Here is a 15065-nt window from a genome sequence, read left to right as displayed (position 1 = left end):
GAATAGCACTTGGCCATACCCACAACCTGTGATTTTTTTCCCCCACTGGCTTTAATGTGAATTCAGCACATGACAAGTTTGGATCCTTACAGATGCCCATGAAATTCCCAAGTTTCTCCAAGAGTCTCCCTTTTAAATGCCTGTGTTCTTTATTTTTATCTTTATTTTTTGGTAACCTTTACAATTCCTTCCAAACTCAGACATTCTGTGGTTCTAAGTATGTCTTTTTTTTGTTTGTTTCATTGAAACACAGTTGACTACAATTCTATGCTAGCTTCAGATGTATTACATATGATTTGACATTTGCATACATTATGAAATGATCACTACAGCAAGTCTAGTAACCATCTATCACCAAAGTATTAGTGACCATATTCCTTAGGCTGTATATTATAACTCCCTGGCTTACTTATTATATAACTGCAAGTTTGTACCTCTTAATCTCCTTCACCTACTCCACACCCCCAAATGCCTGCACTCTTGCAGCTCTGGCACCAAGCAACAAACTAAATCTTAAAAGAAACTATTCTACAAAAGCAACTAAAACATTTCCACAGACATAAGCATTGTCTGGAGTCTCACAGACCTGTAGCAAGTGTCACATCTAAAAGTTCAGGGGACCTGTGAAAAGCTGCCATATAGCTCTGGATTGTTTCCTACCCAGAAAATAAAATCCTTGACAATCCTGCATCCAGGAAGACTACCAATGTCCCTTCTTAAACTCCAAAATAAACCCCAAACTCACAGGGCCCGGGACCTGGTTTTAAACAAGCAGCAGTCCACAAGGCCATGAGTGAAAGGGCTTATATGTCAAGGGACTCACGCAGTCTCTGATTGAGCTTGGAGGTCAAGTGCAAAGGCTTCTGAAGCATTAACCAACTGCTTTTTAAAAGGACAAATTGTGTAGGGTCCAAAATGCCATATCATCATTTTTTTCTTTTCTAAATTAAAAGCAGTCCGAGATGAGTCAACTAGCAGGATTACTGTGAAAAGAAACAAAATTCTCTGAAGCATTTTTCACGACGCTGGGATTCATTCCTATACACCATGCCTGTGCTGGAAAGCTCAGAGACAGGCACTACCTTCCACCTCATCGCCACTTTCTCCTCCTAAATGGAAGTTTGAGGTGAGTCAGTAAAACTCAGAATGATGGATGTGGGGCAAGGAGGAAGAGGAAAGCATTCCAGGCACCGGGAGGCCTCTCCTGGCCCCAAGGCATCTCTGGGCGACTCCATCAAAACACATCTTCCACTTCCCACCTGGATCCCCTACTGAACCACGGGATCCAAAGGCAGGGCCTGTGACCTCAACAGCACCCTGCACAGTGACAGACACAGATGGGCCTACAAGTAACGCTGCTTGCCAGGGACACACTGGCTAAGGGGAGGCCAGATACCGTTCACTTTAAAGATGTGAATTGTACGGTGTGTGAATTTTATCTCACGAAGGTTGTTATTGGAAAAAAAAAAAAAAAAAAGATGGAAGGAAAGAAGGGAGGGAGGGAGAAAGAGGGGGAGAGAGAAAGAAAAGAGAAGGTAGACAACCAGGAATTAGGGAGCTGCGGGATCCATAAACTCTAGCTATTCAAGTATTTACTTTGTTTTGGTGGGTTTTTTTGTTTTTTTGTTTTTTGTTTTTGTTTTTTGGCCAAGCTGCGTGGCTCGTGGGATCTTAGTTCCCCGACCAGGGATTGAAACCAGGCCCCGACAGTGAAAGTGCCAAGCCCTAACCACTGGACTGCCAGGAAATTCCCTGATTTACTTTGAAATGGATTGATGTATAGATTCAGGGATGCATAAATGGATGAATACGTGATAAAGTGACTACAGCAAAATGTTCACGGGAGAACCTAGGTAGTGAGTATACAGGGATTCACCGTCAAATTCTTTCAGTTTTTCCATTCTCACAATAAAATGGTGAGGGACAAAAACTTTGGCTATTCTTCCAAAAATTGGCCTAAATTGGTTATATACCCTCTTTGACCTGGGGTGGACTGGCCTGGGTTTCCAACCCCTTCCCCAGAAGCCTCAGTGACCAGATGAAAGGGAGCATCTGAAAGGATGGGACAGGCTCTGAGGGGGCTCAAGGCCACCCTGCAGAAATCAACTGACACTTGGGCACATTGAGCCTAAGGCCACTCTCAAGGGATACACAACTTCTACATTTCCCTTTTAAACAGTGAGTCCAGTGCCCCTCGCTTTGAGATTTACCTTGAGAACGACTGAAAAGTCAACGTCCTTGGTTTCCTTCAGGCCAAGCGGAATCAGGGGAATCGTAAATGCCTCCCTAGAAGGAACACAGCAAGGTACATGAACATCCGTATCCCGGCCACTTTGCAGCCCCCGGCCTTCCCCCAGCAGCCCAGCTCAGGTCCCCACCCGCTCTCTCCCCGCCAAGCTAGCACACACCAGTTCATTTTCCATAAAGACCACTTGGGTCACGTCCCCATCCCTGTTCCAAAACTGGTCCCAGTCCCCGGCAACTTTTAAACGACCCAGCCTAACACATGAGGCCCCTACCAGCTCCACCCTGATTTAGCCCTCCAATCGCTACACTTCTTTGAGTAACTGTGCTGAGAACCTATTGTGCACCCGGGGCTGTGCCTGGTGTGCCCACTGCTCCACCATCTGGAGCATCTCCACCAGCTCCACCCAACCCCCATCCCCCTCCGCCTCTCCTCACTGCAGCGGGTCCCATCTCCCCTGCAGCCCTCCAACTCTGGGCTCTCAAGGGCCTCCTCCTATACGGTGTATCCCTCTAGGCATCCCATCCCCAGCACAGGGAAGGCCTTGAGGGCAGGGGCCCCATCTGACACCTAAGCGCACCTGGCTCCCAGCCCTGGGTGAGACCCTGACCGGCTGTTTCCTCTCCACCTCCTCTGCCCGCACTCACCAGTTGGTTACCCAACAGGTCGCCCTGGGAGTGGCCTTAGGGGCAGAGCTAACAGGAAGTGAATGGGACTCAGCTATGTTTTGCAAACAGGGATTTCGCTCCCAGACCTGTAACAGGAGACCTCCTGGGGTTGCTCAGCCCAGCCTGGGGAGGAGGCCAGGAATGCAGGCAGGGTGAGTGGACAATAGGCTGTAAGCTGAAGCTGCCTCTGTGGGGGACAGAAAACAACAGGGCTAAGCTGAAAGCAGGCGAGCCCCAGCGGGGTGTATAGCTTCCCCAAAGCCCTTTCCTGAGGGAAAGTTGGATCCTGCTAGAAGGAGATGAAGACAGGCTGTGCTGCCCTGGGCCCCAGCGTGTTCCTGGCCTGACCCCGACGGGGCTGGCTCTCCCTGTGACTGTCCAGGAGCAGCCAGCGTCCCGAAGCCTCCGGGCCAGGGCGCCCCGCCCTCCACCTTGCGCTAATATAACTTTTTCCGTAACTTCCGGCTTCCCTGTGTTTTCTCATCTGCACAATGAGATTGTTTCTTCCCTGCCTACCTCATAGAAATGTTTAAAAATCAACCGTGCTGAGAAAAAAACAATCTGCTTTGAAAACAGGAAGAGGGGCTGATGGAAATGCAAGGTGTCATTATGCACCTGCACATCTCTCTCCTCTCTTCCCAACGCACAGGGGACCGACCGGACGCTTAGAGCCGCACCGTGGTCACACAGGGGCCTTAACTGCATGTCTCTGGGGAACACCCTCGTGATGGACAGCCCTGTGCTTCTGTACGGTGAGGGGGGAATATGAAACATCCTACATTTATCACCAAAGTTTGGCCCGGCCTTGCCTCCTGGAGGAACTTTGACCTTTGGGCAAAACACTGGAATTTAATACCAGAGCATAGGCTGGGGGAAGCTGTGCATTGACTGTTCTGATTAGGTGTCAGACTGCACTGGGAGCCCACAGGTAAGCGAGGCAGGCCACACGGGCTGGCTCACGGACAGTCACCAAAGGAGAAGAGGTTTCACACGTGACTCAGAAAAACACCTCAGGGACAGTGCAGAGGATTGGGGACAATCAGGAAAAGTACATTCCAAAGGTGACTCAAGGTTCCCCAACATTTTCATTCTGTTAATCCAGGGAATTATTTTCTGACTGGGTTTCCCCTGGGACTCCCTTATCTTTTGAGAAGTACCACTTCCCCACACAGAAAAGTATGTAAACTGCTCTTTAGAGCTCAAAGTTTTTTCTTTTTTTTACGGCAGCCCCACGCGGCATGTGGGATCTTAGTTCCCTGCCAGGGATCGATCCCACGCCCCCTGCGTTGGAAGCACAGAGCCTTAACCACTGGACCACCAAGGAAGTCCCCTCAAAGTTATTTCTTCTTAAAGATGGACTTTTCTTTCCAAGATAGCTCACCTTGGGGTGGGAGACTCTCTGAGCTTTTCTGAAGGTCACATCTCAACGTTTGGTCTCCTATAAACACTCCCTGAGGGAAGCTTCTGAATTAGAACATTTGTTTCTCAAATATTTAATGGGGGATATTTCCAAAGTGTCTCAGTCATACTGTCTCCTCAGGGAACTTGCAAAGGTCTCATAATCTTTGATATAAAAGGCAGTTTTTATGTTTTCGTACTCTTATCAACAGAATGACCCAGAGTCAGACCGTGTGCACGGTGCTGAGGCTGATGGAAGAAGGCAGGGCTTCCTGGGACCTGTCTGGCAGGCTGGCTCTCAAAGCTAACCACAGCCGCCCTTCCAGGGCATCTTTATGACAGAGCCACCACCCAGGCCACCTGAGAGACGCCATCTCCCCACCTGGACCCAGCCACATAGCTCTCCTGTAAAACTATGTCCCGTGTGTCCCCAGGACAAATAAATGCCTTCTTGTCCAAATGGCCAGGTATTTCCAACAAACTCCACGGGTTCATCCCTTTAATTCCTACACCTTACTCAACCCCAAATTGGATCAAAGTGGGGTCTGCCACACCCTCAGGCCTATCTGTGCACCATCCCTGATGTAGGCATGTTCCAAGGCTCAGAAAGTATCCAAAAGAAGTGTTGCCCCCACTTACTCTGTGCTCTGATAGACTCCCACCGAGATGTTGAGCCCCTCCAGCTCTTCCTTCAGCATTTGCAGGTCTGAGTTCAAGAAGCTCAGTTCCAGGCGCACCTGCTCCCGTACCTTTTGGTTCGTGGCTGCTCTGTTAAAAGAGAGCGGGGAGAGAAGCATCCTCAGCCAAGCATCCCAGCTGCCGGGTGAGCAGATACCCCAACCCTTGTCCCCATAGGGAAGTTCTGAGGGTCTGCCTGCAGATGGAGGAGCCAGATGTGATCAGATAAGGTGTCTCAGGGATGCTGGGCACCTGCCCCATTTTGAGCCACACCTGCCAATAAATGGACCTAGGATATAGCCAATGACACTGAGCTGCCTGACATGAATGCTAAGACCACTCTGTAAGAATTAGCCTTGAGAAGAGAAAAGGGAGTTGCTCCTAGTCACCCATAAGAGACCATAAATTTTCCCCCTAAAAGGAAATGGATGAGAAATAGAGGAGGAGGTAACACTCCCCAGTTCATCCTATGAGGCCAATATCACCCTGATCCAAAACCAGAGGAAGACGCCACAAGAAAACAAAATAACCAATCAATATCCTTCATGAATACATATGCAAAGATCCTCCATAAAATATTAGCAACCTGAATCTAGCAACATATACAAAGGATTATACATCACGACCAAGTGGGATTTATCCCAGGAATGCAAGGTTGGCTTAATATCCGAAAATCAATTAATGTAACACACTATATCAACAGAATAAGGGATAAAAAATAAATTGTCATCTCAACAGATGCAGGAAAAAAAGCATGTGATAAAGTCCAACACAGATTTATGATAAAAATCCATAACAAGCTAGGAATAAAAGATAATTTACAAAACTTGATAAAGGGCATCTACAAAAACCCACAGCTAACATCATACTTAATGGTGAAAGATTGATGCTTTCCCCCTTATGATCAGGAACAAGGCAAAGATGTCCATTTATGCCACTTCTAATCAACACCATACTGGAGGTTCAAGCCAGCAGCAATAAAATAAAGAAAGAAATGATAGGCATCTGGATTGAAAGGAAGAAGTAAAACTGTCTTTATTCACAGCTGTCATAATCTTGCATGTATAAAATCCCCAGGCATCCACAAAACAAATACTGGAACTAATAAATTTAGTTAGGTCACAGGATACAATTCAAAATATACAAATCAATTTTTTTTCTATATACTAGCAATGAGCAATCTTGAAATGAAATTAAGAAAATTTCACTCGAAATAGTATCAGAAAGATTAAAATACTTAGGAATAAAATTAAGAAAAGAAGCACAAGACTTGTACACTGAAAACTTCAAAACAGTGCTGTGATATTTAATGGAGAGACATTCCATGTTTTTGGATTGGAAGACTCACTATTGTCAAGAGGTCAATTCTCTCCAATTGATCTATCAATTCAAAGCAATTCCAATCAAAACGCTAGTAAGCTTTTTAGTAGAAATTGACAAACTGAGCCTAAAATTTATATGGAAATGCAAAGGGCCTAGAAGGCCCAAAGAAGTTTGAAAAAGAACAAAGTTAGAGGATTTATGCTATCTGATTTTAAAACCTACTATAAAGTCTCAGTAATCAAGATGTGGTATTGGCATAAGGAACGGCAATGGAACTGAACAGAATCCAGAAATACATCCTTACATTTATGGTGAATTGCTTTTGACAAAGGTGACAAGAAAATTCAAGGGGGAAAAAAGTCTTTCTGACAAATGATGCTGAAGCAATTGGACATCCCTAGGCATGTCAGTGTCCCCAAGACCACCGCCAGGTTCAGCGATTTACTAGAAGGACTTGCAGGACTCAGGATATAGTTGTACGCATTGCTCTGATTTATTACAGGAAAAGGACACAAAGCAAAATCAGCTAAGGGAAAGGTGCATGGGGTGAAGTCTGAAGGAAACCAGGCACAGGCGCTAAGCGTCCTCTCTCCCAAAGGAGTAACACAGGACATGCGTAATTCCTTCAGCAAACAGTTGTGACAACGCATGTGAAAATGCTATCTTCCAAGGAAGCTCATGGGGGTTTTTACTGGGGGCTGGTCAGGAAGACACCTCTGCCTAGCATGTTCCAAAATTCAAGACTCCTAGAAGGAAAGCGGGTATTCAATATAAACCACATTGTGCAAATAGTTTAGTGAGCTCCTCTTATCAGTTCTGGGAATGGTGGGAACTCTCCTGAAATCTAAGTTTCCAGATACCAGCCAAACACCAACCTTGCAAGCAGGGCTTTCTAAGGATAGCTGTCTCAGGCCGGCTATGATAACTCTTTTCTGCACAATAGGCAAAAAATAAATCTCAACCTAAATTTTACACCAAACCAAATATTAAGTCAAAATGATCAGAGACCTCAGCAAAAGAGCAAAAACTCCAAAACTTCTAGAAGAAAATCTTCATGACCTTGAGTTTGACAAAGTATTCTTAGCTACACACCAAAAGCACAATCCATAAAAGAAGCAACTGAGGACTTCCCTGGTGGCGCAGTGGTTAAGAATCCACTTGCCAATGCAGGGGACACAGGTTCAATCTCTGCTCCGGGAAGATCCCACATGCTGTGGAGCAGCTAAGTCCGTGGGTCACAACTACTGAGCCTGTGCTCTAGAGCCCGCAAGCCACAACTACTGAGCCCGTGTGCCACAACTACTGAAGCCCGCGTGCCCTAGAGCCCACATGCCACAACTACTGAGCCCACGTGCTGCAACTACTGAAGCCTGTGCACTCTAGGGCCTGCGTGCCGCTACTACTGAGCCCGCTTGCTGCAACTACTGAAGCCTGCGTGCCTAGAGCCCATGCTCCGCAACAAGAGAAGCCACCACAATGAGAAACCAGTGCACCGCAACAAAGAGTAGCCCCCACTCGCCGCAACTAGAGAAACCCTGTGCACAGCAACGAAGACCCAACGCAGCCAAAAAAAAAAGAAAATAAATAAAAATAAACTGCACATAAAGAAAAAAAAGAAATTGATTAACTGGACTCATCAAATTTAAAAACTTCTGTGCTTCAGAAGATACCATCTAAAAAAAACAATGAAAAAAGACAGACTGGGAGAAAATATTTGCAAATTATATATCTGATAAAGAATCTGTATCCAGAATATATAAAGAGTTCTGTTAATTAAATAACAAAAAGACCACTCAATTTTTTTTAATGGGCAAAATATTTTTTTTAGTTGATTATAATTGACATACAACATTATATTAGTTTCAGGTACACAACATAATAATTCTATATTTGTATATTTTCAAAATGATCACCACAATAAGTCTATTTGCCACCTGTTACCATACTTAGTTACAGAATTTTTTTCTTGTGATGAGAAGTTTTAAGATCTACTCTCTTAGCAACTTTCAAACATACAATACAGTATTATTAACCATAGTCACCATGCTGTACATCACATTCCCATGACTTATTTTATAACTGGAAATTTGTACCTTTTGACCACATTCACCCATTTCATCTCCCCTGCAGCCCCCACCTCTGGCAACCACCCATCTGTTCTCTGTATCTATGAGCTTGGGGGGTTTTGTTTGGTTTGGTTTTTTATTATTTTTTTAAATATTTATTTATTTATTTATCTGGCTGTGCCAGGTCTCAGTTGCGGCACGCGGGATCTCTTAATTGCGGCACGCAGGATCTTTAGTTGCGGCATGCAAACTCCTAGTTGTGGCATGTGGGATCCAGTTCCCTGACCAGGGATCGAACCTGGGCCCCCTGAATTGGGAGCATGGAGTCTTAGCCACTGGACCACCAGGTAAGTCCCTAGGAGTTTTTGTTTGTTTTGTTTTAGATTCCACATATAAGTGAGATCACATAGTATTTGTCTTTGTCTGACTTACTTCACTTAGCATAATGCCCTCAAGGTCCATTCATGTTGCTGCAAATGGCAAGATTTCATTCTTTTTTATGGCTAAGTAATATTCCATGGTGTATGTGTTTGTGTGTGTGTGTATCACATTTTCTTTCATCCATTCATCCATTGATGGACACTTAGGTTGTTTCCATATCTTGGCTATTGTAAATAATGCTGCAATGAACATAGGGGTACATATATCTTTTCAAATTAGTGTTTTTGTGTTCTTCAGATAAATATCCAGAAGTGGAGTACATACTCGTGTGGCAATTCTATTCTTAATTTTTTGAGGAATCTCAATACTGTTTTCCATAGTGGCTGTACCAACTTACAGACCCACCAACACTGTAGGAGTGTTGGGATTGTTTTCTTAATTTATCTTTCTGATAGTTTATTATTAGTGTATAGAAATGCAACTGATTTCTGTATATTGATTTTGTATCCTGCAACTTTACTGAATTCATAAAATGGGCAAAAGATTTGAATAAACATTTTACTAAAGAAGTTCTATGAATGGCTAATAAGCACACATGAAAAGATGCTCAAAGTCTTTAGTCAACAGGGAAATGCGTGTTAAAACCATAATAAGATTCCAATACACAACTACTAGATTGGCTATGATAAAACAGACAAATAACAAGTGTTAGTGAGGATGTATAGAGAAACTAGAACCCTCATGCACTGCTGAATGTAAATGGCATAGCCACTTGGGAAAACAGCTGGGTAGTTTCAAAAAATGTTAAAACATAAACTTAGCATACAACCAAGTAATTGCACTCCTAGGAATCTATACGATAAGAAATGAAAACATATGTCCAAACCAAGACATGAGTGTGAATGTTTATAGTAGCATTATTCCTAATAGCCCCCAAAGTAGAAAGAATCCAGATATCTAACTGGCAAATGGATAAGCAAAATGTGCTATATCCATAGAACGGAATAGTGTTAAGCAGGATGGAGAAACAAACTTTACCCAAATTCTCAAAGCAGGGGTTCTGCCACCTACTCGAAGACCTTACAGGTGCTAGCTGGAGATTGAGTTCAATCACCAGTAGCCAATAACTTAATCAATTGTGCCCTGGTAATGAAGTAATGAAACCTCCATTAAACCCCTAAGTGATGGGGAACTTCCAGGTTGGAGAACACATTGAGGGGCAGAGAAGGAGGCCTGCCTGCAGAGGGGATGGTGGCTCCTCTCCCTCCTCGGCCTGTGGATCTCTTCCACCTGGCTGTTCCTGAGCTGTATCCTTTAAAAATAAACCACAATAAAAACCCAGTTCTAAGCCAGGTCTTGCTGAGCACATTTCCTTGAACCATTCTGGCAAGTCCTCAGCCATGGCTCAGGCCAGGTACCAGAACTGTCCTCATCCGTGAAATGGGTCACCAGCCAAGAGCTCCAGCCAGCCAGAGAGACAGTACCTGACTACCTTCTCCTCCTCAGCTGATGAAAATCCATCTACCTGTCATTGGCCAGCTTTGCTCACCACCTGTCCACCTTCCCTCCAGAGAGCAAAGCGCTAAACCACTTCCCCTGCAGTTGGCCCTCTCCCCTGGGGCTTCCCCTGCCTTGCACATATTTGGGCCCATCAGTTTCTCTCCGTGGTGCATATATATACCCTTCTCTCTCTCTCTCTCCCTCTCTCCCCCTCCCTTGCTTCAGCTCGTTCTCCATGACCAACCAACAAGCTTATGCCCCCTCAGAAAGAGCAGCTGTGACCTGGCTGCAGATAGGATGGCACTTGCCCTCTCACTGCCCAGTAAGTTTTCACACATGCACGTTGGGACTCCCCAGCCAGGCAAGGAGATATTGGAAGCTCAGCTGGTGAATGTCATTGGTTTGGGAATTTTTTTTGGAGAAGGGCACGATCACCAGTAAGAAATGCATTTATACCACAGCACAGTACATACATACACCTCCCGCCCCCAAAAACAAGTCTCACAAAACCATACTCGGCCATACATGTGATGCTCTCCAATATATTCTGTTCGAACTCTAATAACTTCTTTTTTAAAAACAATAATGTTTGAAACTCTCCATTTCTGATTCTCTGACACCAACTGGGTGCCCAACAATTCAATTCAATTCTGACACCAACTCCCAGAGTTAGAAGAGACCCCACAGGTTAAGGGCTCAGTGTCACAAGGCTGCTCCCACTTCGGGGGTCAGTTGCAAGCAGGTGGGGGCAGGGGTAGGGCACCTGAACTTCTGACCAACCAGCTACAAATCAGAGGTTCCCACAACCCCCTTCTCAGTTTCAATAATTCACTAGAAAAACTGGACAGGTACATGTAAAAGTATGAAATTAGAACAGTCCCTAACACCATACACAAAAATACACTCAAAATGGATTAAAGACCTAAATGTAAGGCCAGACATTATCAAACTCTTAGAGGAAAACATAGGCAGAACGCTCTATGACATAAATCACAGCAAGATTCTTTTTGACCCACCTCCTAGAGAAATGGAAATAAAAACAAAAATAAACAAATGGGACCGAATGAAACTTCAAAGCTTTTGCACAGCATAGGAAACCATAAACAAGACCAAAAGACAACCCTCAGAATGGGAGAAAATATTTGCAAATGAAGCAACTGACAAAGGATTAATCTCCAAAATTTACAAGCAGCTCATGCAGCTCAATAACAAAAACACAAACAACCCAATCCAAACATGGGCAGAAGACCTAAATAGACATTTCTCCAAAGAAGATATACAGACTGCCAACAAACACATGAAAGAATGCTCAACATCACTAATCATTAGAGAAATGCAAATCAAAACTACAATGAGACATCATCTCACACCAGTCAGAATGGCCATCATCAAAAAATCTAGAAACAATAAATGCTGGAGAGGGTGTGGAGAAAAGGGAACACTCTTGCACTGCTGGTGGGAATGTGAATTGGTACAGCCACAATGGAGATGGAGTTCCTTAAAAAACTACAAATAGAACTACCATATGATCCAGCAATCCCACTACTGGGCATATACCCTGAGAAAACCATAATTCAAAAGGATTCATGTACCACAATGTTCACTGCAGCTCTATTTACAATAGCCAGGACATGGAAGCACCCTAAGTGTCCATCGACAGATGAATGGATAAAGAAGATGTGGCACATATATACAATGGAATATTACTCAGCCATAAAAAGAAACGAAATTGAGTTATTTGTAGTGAGGTGGATAGACCTAGAGTCTGTCCTACAGAGTGAAGTAAGTCAGAAGGAGAAAAACAAATACCGTATGCTAACATATATATATGGAATCTAAGAGGAAAAAAAAATGTCATGAAGAACCTAGGGGTAAGACGGGAATAAAGACACAGACCTACTAGAGCATGGACTTGAGGATATGGGGAGGGGGAAGGGTAAGCTGTGACAAAGTGAGAGAGTGGCATGGACATACATACACTACCAAACGTAAAACAGATAGATAGCTAGTGGGAAGCAGCCGCATAGCACAGGGAGATCAGCTAGGTGGTTTGTGAGCACCTAGAGGGGTGGGATAGGGAGGGTAGGAGGGAGGGAGACGCAAGAGGGAAGAGATAGGGGAACATACGTATATGTATAACTGATTCACTGTGTTATAAAGCAGAAACTAACACACCATTGTAAAGCAATTATACTCCAGTAAAGATGTTAAAAAAAAATTCAGTAGAATGACCCACAAAACTCAGGAAAACATTTTACTTCCATTTATTGGGGTTTATTTTTAAAGGATACAGCTCAGGAACAGCCAGATGGAAGAGATCCACAGGCCGAGGAGGGAGAGGAGCCACCATCCCCTCTGCAGGAAGACCTCCTTCCCTGCCCCTCGATGTGTTCTCCAACCTGGAAGTTCCCCATCACTTAGGGGTTTAATGGAGGTTTCATTACTTCATTATCGGGGCATAATTGATGAAGTCATTGGCTACTGGTGACTGAACTCAATCTCCAGCCCCTCTCTCCTTCCCAGAAGTCCAGGGGTGAGGCTGAAAGTTCCAACCCTCTAAACAGGCTTGGTCTATTCTGGCAAATAGCTCCCCCTCCTGAAGGCCCCCTACCCCCATCAGGTGTCATCGCATTAGCATACAAAAGACATGCAGGAGGTTCCAAGGGTTTTAGGTGCACTGTGCCAGGAACCAGGCACAAAGACCAAATATTTATTTTTTATTATACCACAGCAACTCACTGAATTGATTTCATTACGCACCGTGGTTCACAATCTGCCCCTTGTAAAACCTGAGCTACAGAGGTGTTATTGAGAACATGACTGATTCACTAGCTGATAAAGTCTACGAGGGTACAAGGGAGGAAATCCTCCCAGCCCTCGGTATTGGGAACAACTTCTTCTTAGCAAATGGTCTGCTTCCAGCTAATGGGTATGAAATGTGTTCCAGGTCACATTCCCTTCTTACTGCCTGCCGGAAAACTCGGAGACAAACATGGCCCCCATCTAACAGAGGATATAAGAGCTTGTAGCGTGCACTAGCCTTACTTCCAGCTAAATCTCTTTTAATCTTCTTCCTCCTGCCCCATGTCCTCACTTGCTCCTGTTTTAACCTTACATGCTGTACGAGTGTGCCAGGGTGCCTCAAATACACGTTAGAGTGAGGCAAGACAAACAGTCATAACTCCTGGAGGGACAAGACCTTTTCCTACTGTTTCTCTTGGAACCTGACATTGTCCTTTCCACCCGGTGGAGGCTTTCAATTTCAGCTGATGAAAGAAAAAAGGGCAGAGTAAAGACCACTCTCTAGAAGCAATGGTGTGTGAGTCGGGGATGGGGCTGGGGGTTTGGGGTATGGGGGGTGTGACTGGTTCTCAGCAACAGAATGGGTCCAGCTTAAATATGACAATTGAGGCCCTAAGACCCCCACCCAAACATCTGGAGAACCTCCAAATATGCCAACTCTTGATTTTCCCACCTCTATATATGGATCTGCTACTTATTCTAGACTTGGCAACAATTTGAGATTTAGGATTTGCAACAAATCAATGACCTGCTCTTTGGACATGGACCTGTTCATGTGAGTCATGCGTCACTCCGGGAAAAGTTGGTAGCCAGGTGGGGCTCTCAGGGTGGGTTTCCACAATGCTGACCTTAGGGTGCAACGCTGATTGAGAAAGGAACCCTAGAACGCGTGCTGTTCCTAGTACAGGTCATGATTTTTCACGGATTCACTGGTGGAGGGGGGCTTCTCGAATGAGGTGCCACCGGTTCAACATGGTGGGTGTGCCCAGTTCCCCTGTGCCCCAGCTGGGGGAAGAGCTGGCCCAAATCAGGGATGAAGACCAGAACCTCGGGCTCCTCAGTACTGGTGCTCTGCACCTCGGCTGCCTTTCTGGGTGAAAATGAATCCCTTCTAGGGGCCTTTTTGGAAGAACATGGGTTTTTTCAGCTTTCACTTGGGTGTGCTTCTACTCTGAAACCCCTGTGGTCTGATAACTGATGTTACAGCCAAAAGAGGCCCTGAGACCGACCAGGATGAGGCAGTAGGGTGTTTCAGCCCTTTCCTGCCCAGGGTCTCCCTGCCCATGTTCTCCACGGCCTCCTTCCGGCCTGGACCACCAAGGAGAGGCCGTCTCCCTTGGGTTTTTCCTAAAGAGCATACACATACTGCAAAAGTCAAGAATGGAAAGGTGGGACTTCCCTGGTGGTGCAGTGGTTAAGAATCCTGCCTGCCAACGCAGGGGACACAGGTTCGAGCCCTGATCTGGGAAGATCCCACATGCCGTGGAGCAACTAAGCCCATGCGCCACAACTGCTGAGCCTGCGCTCTAGAGCCCGTGAGCCACAACTACTGAGCCTGCGTGCCACAACTACTGAAGCCCACACGCCTAGAGCCCGTGCTCTGCAACAAGAAGCCCCTGCTTGCTGCAACTAGAGAAAGCCCGTGTGCAGCAACGAAGACCCAACGCAGCCAAAAGTAAATAAATAAATTTATTTTTTAAAAAAACTTTAAAAAAAAGAAAAAAAGAATGAAAAGGTGTCCAACTTACTCTGAGTGATCAAGCCACCATATGTGAACAGGAAAAAGAAGGCCACAGTCTATGATTTCCTGAGGCCACTGACAACATCCAGGCATGTCCCTCAAGTTAGAGCCTCTGAGACCTTTTCCACCATAGACACCCCATGGGATGTATGGTTTCTTTGCCCCGAGTCCAAAATTTCTCTAACATCCCCATGTTTTGTCTTAAAGATGTACATGAATTTGCATTCTGACCCATGAATCTCCATTTATTTTAGTGTAATTTT

General features: G+C 45.0%; 1 protein-coding gene across 1 annotated transcript in view; it reads right to left on the bottom strand.

The window, feature by feature from the left end:
• Positions 1-15065, bottom strand: part of RHPN2 (rhophilin Rho GTPase binding protein 2) — a 59301-nt gene that overhangs the window by 26351 nt on the left and 17885 nt on the right. Inside the window, exons 3-4 of the mRNA XM_022585833.2 lie at positions 4951-5079; positions 2211-2286 (exon numbers count right to left, since the gene is read on the bottom strand). Of these exons, the coding sequence (XP_022441541.1) occupies positions 2211-2286; positions 4951-5079 (205 nt within the window). The remainder of the gene's footprint in view (positions 1-2210; positions 2287-4950; positions 5080-15065) is intronic.

The sequence above is a fragment of the Delphinapterus leucas genome, chromosome 20 (assembly GCF_059928025.1).
Source record: "Delphinapterus leucas isolate spDelLeu-1000000601 "Yukka" chromosome 20, BTC_Dleu_Yukka2, whole genome shotgun sequence".
Taxonomy (NCBI): Eukaryota; Metazoa; Chordata; class Mammalia; order Artiodactyla; family Monodontidae; genus Delphinapterus; species Delphinapterus leucas.
The sequence above is the reverse complement of the archived record's forward strand: the minus strand, read 5'-3'. Positions and strand labels throughout refer to the sequence as shown.